Source organism: Etheostoma cragini, chromosome 18, assembly GCF_013103735.1.
Source record: "Etheostoma cragini isolate CJK2018 chromosome 18, CSU_Ecrag_1.0, whole genome shotgun sequence".
NCBI lineage: Eukaryota > Metazoa > Chordata > Actinopteri > Perciformes > Percidae > Etheostoma > Etheostoma cragini.
In genome coordinates this window covers 21394194-21404863 of record NC_048424.1, presented here as the reverse complement: position 1 = coordinate 21404863, position 10670 = coordinate 21394194, and the positions used below count along the sequence as shown (strand labels likewise).

Below are 10670 nucleotides of genomic sequence, written 5' to 3'. Positions count from 1 at the left end.
GTGTGTGTGTGTGTGTGTGTGTGTGTGTGTGTATTATATATGAAGGTGAACATGTACTACAAATATGTGTGTTTCCTTGGTCTATGCTTGCAAAAGATCGTGTCTCTATTTCTGTCCATGTATGTGATGGTAGTTTAGAGCAGACACACTCAAACACACGGCCTGGCCTGGCCTGGCCAGCTGGGTCTAGATGTTAATGTTCAGTGGAGCTGTGAGTTTCAGTGTGAGCTCAGTCAGACGCACTGCATCACCCTGTCTCTCCATATGGGACCCTCCTGCCTGCTCTGCACATCACAGCTCCAGCCGCCGCAGGCTACAGAGGGGGGGTTTTAAACCGGATGTCTGCTCCATCTTAGTTGTGTTGTATTTAATCTCTTTAAAGAACGACAGCAAAGTCTGAAACAGTAACAATGTCTTCCACCCAAAAATGTGTTATTACTTCAAATATTAAAATGTATCTTCTTTAGTGGCTGGATTGGATCAGTGGTGGAGCAGGGACACATGTGCTTTGAGGTTTATGCCTTGAAGCAGAGGTCCTGGGTTCAAATCCCCCATTTGGTGATTTCCTGCTTGTCTTCCCCTTGCTGTCCTATCTAATAAAGGTGGAAAAGAAAAAAAATATATATATATCTTCTTTAGCTATGGGCTAAATGGTCTTTTGCTGTAGTTTCTTTAAAAATTGGTGTACAAATTGATTTAATACAATTAATTTAAGACATTTCATTATTTCTTTACTTTATAAAAACTAAACTATAGTTATATGAATACATACTGTATTTTCAAGAAAGTGTTTTGTCCTTCTTACATTTCAAGATGTCAAATGTGGTACTACACGTGTCAATGCTGACACGTGTGTGTGTGTGTGTGTGTGTGTGTTTGTGTGCGTGTCTCACAGGATGAACGAGGAGCAGATTGCTACAGTGTGTTTGTCGGTGCTAAGGGCTCTGTCCTACCTGCACACACAGGGCGTCATCCACCGCGACATTAAGAGCGACTCCATTCTCCTGACCAGTGATGGCAGGGTAAGCGCACATTTTGAGTGTGTGTTTGTGTGTGTGTGTTTCTATATGTGTTCAGATTTTTCATTCATACTCCTCCCATTGGGATGTTATTTAACCCGGAGAACCCCATTTAAACAGAGATCTTACTAATACCTCAGGTATTAATATTAATTACTACCCTTGTTCCTGTCATTGGGGAATTCAGTATAACTCTCACACACACACACACACACACATTGACCTTGTCCATGGGTGCCACTTGTCAACAGCCAGTGCCAGAAACTCATCATCATCAATTACTACTCGTCCCCTAGTAATTAAATCCTGCCTAATGCCTTCTAACGAGCTGATAAGACATGATTAATTGAAGGCTAATTAAACACTAATACTGGAGATTAGTGTCTTCCATGAAGCTCTTCATCACAATGGGTCAGTGCACTTCTTGACATCAAACACAGAGGTTCTGAACTAATACAATCTCAACTGTATGTCCACACACCTACACGACAGAGAGTGGAACCTGAAGGCAGCATGTGTGTGTTTGCAGATCAAGCTATCAGACTTCGGCTTTTGTGCCCAAGTTTCCAAAGAGGTGCCCAAGAGGAAGTCCCTGGTGGGCACACCCTACTGGATGGCACCAGAGGTCATCTCTAGACTACCTTATGGGACTGAGGTGAGGACGACACGCACACACACACACACACACACACACACACACACACACACACACACACACCAACACACACACACACATAAACACACTCACATGGAGACTTCCCAGTTTAATGTATAATTGTAAATTCTTATGATTTTCTTATGCTGACTTCAGTTCCAGTGCACAAAATGAATGTTTCCCTGTCTACCCAGGTGGATATCTGGTCTTTAGGCATCATGGTGATCGAGATGGTGGATGGAGAGCCCCCCTACTTCAACGAACCCCCTCTGCAGGCCATGAGGAGGATACGAGACAACCTTCCCCCTCGGCTAAAAGAGTCGCACAAGGTATGAAAGTGTTTTTTTTACAGTAATTATAGAGGAAGGAGATTATGAAGTCAAAGATGCATGGCTTAATGAATAGATCATTCCAAAAATTAAAACTCATGACCATGTTTTGAGAAGTAATTCTACATACATTTTTTTTTAAGAAATCTTTGCCCATATCTATCATTAATTTTTAAGTGTGAATGAATTAAAATACAAAAAGTAATACATGCAGGCGGTCTGTATGATTGCTCTAACATAAACATTTGTACAGACACTAACTATTGGCTTGTATAGCTGGTCATTTCTGCTAAATGAAACACTGAGCTTACCACATCTGAAGGATATATTTATAAAATTTGTGACCTGACCTACTGTAGAAGGTACGGCCACAAACATAACTCAAATCTCAATGATTGTGTATTTCATAAGCACTACTAGTTTCCTTGAATTAAGGTTTTTATGTACAAAACCTTGTACCATTTGCCTCTTTACCAGCTAACAAGAACTTACATCATTACACTTACACAGTGTCATTAAATCTTTGTGACTCTGATTAGTATGCTGGCTGGCTGGCAGGGTGTCTTTAAACCAGACAGAGTTTACAGCCACGCTAGCAGCTCTGAGAGGCTGTACTTAGCACGGCTTTGAGCTAAATGCTAATGTCAGCATGCTATCATGCTGATGATTAGCAGGTAAAATCATTACCTTATTAGTTTGGCATGTTACCATGTATATATTTGGTAATTAGCACAAAACACAAAGTAAAGCTGAGGGTGATAATGCGCGTACCATATTCTTAATTCTATGTTGTTCAGTTGACCATGTTACTCTGATCCAGCTAATGAAACACTCAAACCAAATTTCTTTATCTAATTTCTTTCTTTGCATATATGTGTTAGTAGTTAAGGTCCCTCTACAATCAATAATCATATTTCAAGTAACGCACTGGAATGAAAGCATTTCTTTACGTTTTCAGGTGTCCTCGGTGCTGCGGTCCTTCCTAGACCTGATGCTGGTGAGGGAGCCCTCGCAGAGAGCCACGGCCCAAGAACTTCTCCAGCATCCCTTCCTTAAGATGTCTGGACCCCCTTCCTGCATCGTGCCCCTCATGAGACACTATCGCCACCGCTGACCTGTTGGCCCAAAACCTGCCCTCCTCTGGACTAAAAACACACATAAACACCCTTCCGCTTGGTGGCGCACCACTAACACTCACACCTGTAACCGTGAAGTAGATTAGCTAGAGGAATATCTAAGAAGTTACATCTGAAAAAAAAAAACACATGACAGAGAAACGAAGAAAAAAAAATCGTCTACCAATTTAAAACTATGAACTGGAGTAGAAGAGTGTACTGTGCCAGAGGAACTGACTGGACGTCCTGTCAAAACGCGTGGACTGGCTGCTGTCTCCTCTCTTCCTAGACTGCGTGTCTTCAGCTCCATGTAGAGTTGTAGTAGCCATCAGCAAGAGCTTCAGAGGGGTGTGGCGAGCTGCTGACGTGGTGGAGGGACCTCGGGGTCCAGACCAGAGCAGTGGAGGGCAGAACAATCAGCCACGTGCACGGAGGGGTCTTTGAATAATGACTGATGTACCGCTGTTTTGTCTCCAGTCCACCTGAAGGACAGACTGCTGCTCAGCTGCTGTTTTTCTCTTCTCACACTAACAGTGAAAATGTATTTTAGAGAAACTTGTAAGTTTTTCTGTACAGTTTTGATAATTTGCAGTATTTTATCGTGTGGTAACCATTGTGATATTAGCAGTATTAAATATAGAGTTTCTGCAGAGATCTTTCCTACTGTTTATAATCCAGTTTTTGCTTAAAGATATAAGAGATATCCCAAATAAACCCACCTAAACCTAACTGTTACTAAAAATTCTAAATATATTTATTATCTTACATTTGTAGACAGAACTTCCATTAAATGTTGGGAAAAAAAGGGTAATGTCAGAATTTTGTAGGACGCTTTAAAGTATTTATTTATTTATTGGAATTGAAGGTTTATTTTTTTGGTAGTGTGGCCTTGTTTTGGTTTATTTCATTGTTGTTTTTGGAGGGTTTTGATTGACATTTTTTAAAAGCGCATCACAGACAGTGCTATCTGTTGTTATATCATTCAAGCAATACCCCAAACCTATTTATGAAATCATGAAGTCCTGTATTTATGATACTGTAATTACCCCATGCAATTTAAATGTAGCACAGATGGAGTGGATTTGACGAAAAAAGATTTACTCTACGCAGACCTTTTCTTTTATATAGGAGTCTCATCGTGTTTCTCTAAATGCTAAGAGGCGTCCATCCAAGACGCCTGCACAGATTTTTGGATGCTGATAAAAGGTCTCGTTTTCTACTCACATCCTCACTGTCATCATCTCACTCCTTATCCCACCTCAGTTAGACCCACTACCCGCTATCACTGGAACTGTGCTGCCATTCTCATCTCTAGTCGGACCGGGAGAACAGTGTAATCCTCCTCCCCGCATCGTTTTTACCCATCAGTCACTGTGATATGTAAATATGTGGATGTGAGCGAGTGCTTGTTTATAAGTTTGTCTATGTGTGTGTGTGTGTGTGTATATGTATGTGTGTTAAAGAGCAAAAGAGGTAGAGTGTGTTTATCTCTGTACAACATCTGAAAGTGTGTGTGTGTGTGTGCTGCTGGCTAATCCTTGACAATGTGTCAAGACTTGAATGAGTAACACTTATCTGTGGTGTTGGCTTGTACAGTGATATTGCATGTTTGTTATCAGTGAAGCTGGTTTCAATTAAAAAAACGCCCATAAAAACATTGAGATGTGTTGCATGGATTTTTCCTTCATCGCCCTCTACAGTCTCTCTTGCTCTCTCTCTCTCTCTCTCTCTCTCTCTCTCTCTCTCTCGCAAGGGGAGTTTTTTTTCAGTCATCAACAGTTTATTTTCTCTTTGTTATTTGGGTCTTCCATATTCTCAAAATTCAACAGTTCTCATTTCCAACTATTTCACCCTAGCCTTGCCTCTGAACAGAGGCAGAAAGACACACATGGATTGGCGTTGCCAAAATATACGAGGTTATTTCTCTTTCTTTTACCCTAAGCCTTTTCCCTGTGAAACATTATAATGGGATATTGATTTAGCTCGGACAGAGAATGGAGCTTCTTTCTCAGAGAGAGATACTTCTGCCGTCAGCCCAGTAAATAAAAGCACAGTACCTGGGGTCCAGGGGGACTGCGGGGCATCAGTGATGATTAAACTCAAGACTGTCGAGTCACTGAGTTACTATTAAGGCAAATTCTCAAAAGGACGCACTCATCTGCTTAAAACACAGCATTAGAGACACAGATGACTCAAGTGACGAAATGTGGTTACATTTAAAGATATGGCTCTCATGGGCACCTTAAGGCAAAAAATAAAGTTAAATTAAAATTATTTCCCATAATTATATGTCTAGCAGTGGACAAGATTTTGACCATTATGTAAAAAATAAACAGTGAAATGAATGACATGTAAAATAATAATACAAATAAAAACTAAAAGCATTAGTGCATCCGGACAGGGGGACCAGATTGCATGCTTACCGTGTACACTGTAACAGATCATCGTTAATGATATTCGTAACACCTGTGTGTTTCTGCTACGTCATGTCCGAAAGGTCTGCTGCGAAAAAGCTTGCGGATTTTTTTTATTTTTAAATGATTTATTTACGCTTTGATATGTAATTGTGCGCTTTCTGGAATAACTTTTTTCCAAATGAGGAAGAAAAAGGGGTTTTGTCCAGACGGTATTTCGGCGAACAGAAACTTACGGGACGAGCAGCGGCTCCATGACGAAGCTCGGCAACGGGTAAGTTTCCTAAATGAATTGTGAGCTGGCAGTGGCAATGTATTTCTTTATTTATTTGATTAGCTTATAGTGGACATACTTTGGTTGTTTGACCCGCTTGTTAGCATCTCTCTGGAGGACATACTTTGGTAGTTTGACCTGCTTGTTCGCTTAGAGGGTAGCCTAAAATGTCCTCTTTTGCCCGGACATGTGTACTTTTTACGTACTGTTCGGGGTTTCCTGTGGAAGGGGGGTTATAATTTCATGAAAATGTCCAGTTTTCATTGTTTTTCATGGGACCAAAAGCCTGTACTTAAATTGACTGGCGCTTTGCACACAATACTACGGTACTTTGTTGCGTGACGAGAGGCTGCCTTGTTACCATCTTTTTGGAGAACATACTTTGGTAGTTTGACCCGCTTGTTAGCATCTTTTTTGTAGTCATACTTTGGTAGTTTAACCCGCTTGTTAGCATCTTTTTGGAGGACATACTTTGGTAGTTTGACCAGCTTGTTAGCATCTTTTTTTGTAGTCATACTTTGGAAGTTTAACCCGCTTGTTAGCATCTTTTGGGTGGACATACTTTGGTAGTTTGACTTACTTGTTAGCATCTTTTTGGAGGACATACTTTTGGTAGTTCGACCCGTTTGTTGGCATCTTTTTTTTTAGTCATACTTTTGTAGTTTAACCCGCTTGTTAGCATCTTTTTGGTGGACATACTTTAGTAGTTTGACTTTCATGTTAGCATCTTTTTGGAGCTATGCAGCTAATGTTTCCCAAGCACTTGAAATAAGTATGTAAGTCCTTGTAGTTGGGGTAACATATTAGTTTCATTAGGGTCTTTTGCAAGTCACTGCTTTCTGACATTACAGATTTTTATTGGTGTCAAATCATACCATCCAAAATAGGTGTAACTGGGTAGGGAGGGTTGTAATGTATTTTTGTTGCAGAAGCTACTCATATCACTCTAAATGAATTCACAGTGCAATATGAACGCCATAATGGTGAGTTGTGATTATTTAGATGGAGTATTTGTCATTATACACAGTCCTGAAACTATAATGGAAAGAAAGTGTTAGAACCTAGTGTGATTACCCAGAATGACCTGCCATTCAGGAGACAGAAGCCCTCAGAGTTGGCTAATATTGAACGACCTGTACTGTAAATAAAGCGACACAGTTTTGCTGACATGGGCTTCCTTTTTATGTAATTTCATTTTGAATTATTCAGTTATGTGATGATAAACATAATAATGAAGTACTATTTGAAGTGAAACAGAAGATCATAGTTATCATTAGACTGACCTAGTACGAACCATATACTCAGAAGTCTGCTGTTGCTGATCAGGTGACATGAAAACTTGTAAAGAAGTATCTACAGTATAACATGTAAACACAATTTAATCAGGAGAGACTTCATTTAAGAGTGAAATATGTTTAATGAACATGGTGCATAATAGGTTGATATGTTTGTTTATGAGTCTTTGGCGATTAGACTTGATTGCAGTGTTAAGTTATAAGGGTATAGAGGCGGTGGAAATATAGGACTATCCCCCCGATGGCGTCTAGACCCTGATGGAGGTGACGAAGGGATAAAGGAGGATGGGTGTGGATTGAAGCAGGGCTCCTGATGGAGGAACCCTGGGTGCTGGGAATGATGAGAACTGGAGATGGAGGGGGGGCACATCGATTTAGCCTGTAATGATAACTGACGGCAGCAGAGAGTAGACTGCAACAACACGACATCTCATGGAGATCCTGCAAATCTGGTTTGGTTCAACTGAAAGAGTAAACGGCAGATTCAGCTGATGACAATGCAGATGATTAGGTTGGGGGGAAGAAATGAGAAGCTTAGAAGAATTTACGCTGAGTTTAATTTGTGTCTGTTTTCAATTTTGTTGGTATCAAATCATAACAACAGTTATCTTGAGACACTTTACAGATGGAGTAGGTCTAGACCACACTCAGTAATTTATAAAGTCCCAACAATTCTCCCAAGAGCAAGCATGGTGCGACGGTGCAACAGTGCGACCGTGCGCAGTGGCGAGGAAAAGCTCCCCCTTTAGGAGGAAACCTCGGTCAGGCCCAGGCTCTTGGTAGGCGGTGTCTGGCGGGGCCGGGTGGGGGTGTGATGCACAGTGGCAATACCAGTCACAATAAATATAATGGAACAGTGACTAACAAATGGTGGTAGTAGTAATTCATGTCATAGCGGGGCGCTGCAGGGCATTACAGGGTGTAGCGTGTGTGGGAGGGGTCCAGTATGGGTCCCCATTGAGGGCCCCTGTCTCCTGAATAGTTGCTTGGTCATTCTGGTTAATCAAACTATGTTCTAGCACTCTCTCCTAAGGTTTACATGTAGGAAAAGAAATTGATCAAACAGGTGATCAATTTCTTCACCTTTTCTTCTTCAGACTTCACCCAAACAGGTGAAGTCACAAAGTGATTCATTTCTGACGGAATGCCTCTTTTCTACTGAATAGACCAATTTTTCAAGATCATATCCATCCATCTGTCTGACTGAAAAACTGGATTAAGGGCTTTGGCTTTGATGACTTGTGACTGAGGATAATGTATGATGCCCATGCAGCTAAAACAAATGCTTTATTTATTTTCAATTAGACTTGTTCCTATTGCGCTTCCTTCAAAGGCCCAGCGACAAAATCAATGCCTCATCCCTGCAGCGTGTCCTCTGACACGAGGATCCGTCACCGTTTCCCAAGTGTGAACACCGGTCCTAGATTTGTTTTAACAATTTATAGGAAGAATTTTTCAATGTATAAGATTGAAGAGTGTTCTTTAGTTATGTGATAGATAATAGATATAACTTGACAGGTGTGTAGAGATGATTCCAGCAATTTATTTCAATGAACAGAAGAAAACTGCACAAGATTGCATCAGCAGAGGTTTATGCATAGACTTTGATTCTGAAAATATTATACACATTATTTTTTTTAATTTAATAACCTATCTTTTCATAAACACTTTCATATGGCCTTCTGATAAATTCTTCAGTATTTAGTACAGAAGTTGGGTCAGATGTTTATGTATTTCTTTCTTCCTTTTTTGATATGTTGCATACATAGAAAAGATTTGTCGAAGTCAAAGCAAAAACAATGCAACTCTGAATGGCACTAAACTGCACACACTACAAGACTGGTCCACTGTAAAACACCATGGCTGCATTCAGAAAAAGAAATAAAAGAGATTAGGAAATACAGAACCAACAATAGGTATTGAAATTATTTAGCAGCAGTTTTAGAGAGAGAGAGAGGAGAAGACAACAATCAGTTGGCAAATGACAGCAGAAGCTCTGGCAATTTCTGAAATTTCTTTCGTAGAGAAGTTGGATCAGATTTTGCTGAAACGACATTATGGAGAAAAAAAAATAGGTGAACTGTAACCTTAAGTTGGTGATTTTCAAATGACTAACAACCACCAATCTAAACAAAATCAATCTAATTTTCATAAAAGCATTTTTTATTTTCATTAAAATTCTAATTTGTGTAATACCAACTACGAATTTATGGCATTGAGATTCAATTCAGCAGCCAGGTAAATTAGGTTTTGGCAGATTTACCCTGTAACTACATCCATGCTAGGCCCCAAGCTGTCCCGTTAACGTGTGTTTAGCTGTACAAAAGTTCCAGTAGGCCTTCAGTACAGGCTACACACATTTCTCTGTCAGGGATCCAGTCCATCGCGTGGTACTTTTAACTGTGGTGTTAGGCTCGGGACATTGAGGAGACGAGTCTTTTATCAGGTTAGCTTTGGGAGAGCTGAGGTAGCCATGGCAACATGGTCGCCGTGCTGCTGGCTACATGTTCTTGTACATGGAGCGATCTCTGGGCAGCTGGGGCTGGTTCGCTGTCAACTTCAGGTGGAAGTGGTAGATCGTGAGTGTGATGACAATTATGAGGGCCAAAATGAAACCAAGAATGAGGGGGAGGGTTTCCTCCAGGCGCTCCCGCTGGTCAGTGATGCACTTGTAGGCTGCAGAAAGGGGAAGGAACGCCGTGAGCATGCTGAGATGAGCGAAAGGGAAGAAAGCCTAAGATAGTGTGTAGATTTATTCAGAATTCATGTGTATCGTCTATTTGGCCTGGGTGATGATTCAATATTCTTTTCAAATGCCTTTCAATGGAATCGGATTGGGTTGATGTGATCATGTTTGGTAGAAACAGTATTGCCAAATCTTTACACATTTATGACATATGTAGTATTTACAGTATTTTTACTTTAGATGAAAACACAAAGTAACAAACTGAATGAGTTGTCACAACTGTTGTACAACATGTAAAGAGTCACTGTACGCCAGGGCCTAGGACTCCATAGCAGCCCTTAGATTGTGAGACTAAATCACCTGGCTATCTATGTTCCTTTTTCAAATAGAGTGGCGCCCCAAGGTAAATTAAATGTTATGTGAAATTCTGTTATTTGTTAGTTATTCATTACTGTTACATATTATGGTATTATTTAAGACATTAATGCCACAGTTCTGTAACAGATTTATTTTAATATATTAAATACCACTCCGCCCTACAGTCTGGTTATCCTCAGTTGTTGTAGCTTGGAGTTGAACCACTAACTCATCATGTGGCCCCTGACCGGTTTAGACAGGCAGCAGTATTGGCCGATAGCGGTATGTGTACCTAATGTGTTATGTGCAGTGTGTGCAGTGCGCATGTGTGTGAAAAAGGAAGGTAGCATCTGTGTGTGTTTGCACAGAAGCAACTGAGGCTTTTATCTTTGCTAAATGACACATTTCACACAGATGCTTCTTCTCTCTTTCAGTTCAATTTGTCACACACTGTTTTTTCCTACTATGTGCTTAGTTAAAGGCACACATCTTTTCATACATGCCGTCTGTAAGGGGGGGGGGGGGG

The 10670-nt window shown here is 40.6% G+C and overlaps 2 protein-coding genes across 5 annotated transcripts in view; one reads left to right on the top strand and one right to left on the bottom strand.

The window, feature by feature from the left end:
- Positions 1-4777, top strand: part of pak7 (p21 protein (Cdc42/Rac)-activated kinase 7) — a 72025-nt gene extending 67248 nt beyond the window's left edge. For all 4 annotated transcript variants that reach the window (XM_034900862.1, XM_034900860.1, XM_034900861.1 and 1 more), the window contains 4 exons: positions 896-1022; positions 1549-1674; positions 1869-2003; positions 2962-4777. In XM_034900862.1, coding sequence (XP_034756753.1) covers positions 896-1022; positions 1549-1674; positions 1869-2003; positions 2962-3117 — 544 coding nt within the window. In that variant the 3' untranslated portion in view covers positions 3118-4777. The remainder of the gene's footprint in view (positions 1-895; positions 1023-1548; positions 1675-1868; positions 2004-2961) is intronic.
- A 3847-nt stretch (positions 4778-8624) lies between these two features.
- Positions 8625-10670, bottom strand: part of lamp5 (lysosomal associated membrane protein family member 5) — a 4505-nt gene continuing 2459 nt past the window's right edge. Inside the window, exon 4 of the mRNA XM_034900787.1 lies at positions 8625-9835. Coding sequence (XP_034756678.1) covers positions 9602-9835 — 234 coding nt within the window. The 3' untranslated portion in view covers positions 8625-9601. The remainder of the gene's footprint in view (positions 9836-10670) is intronic.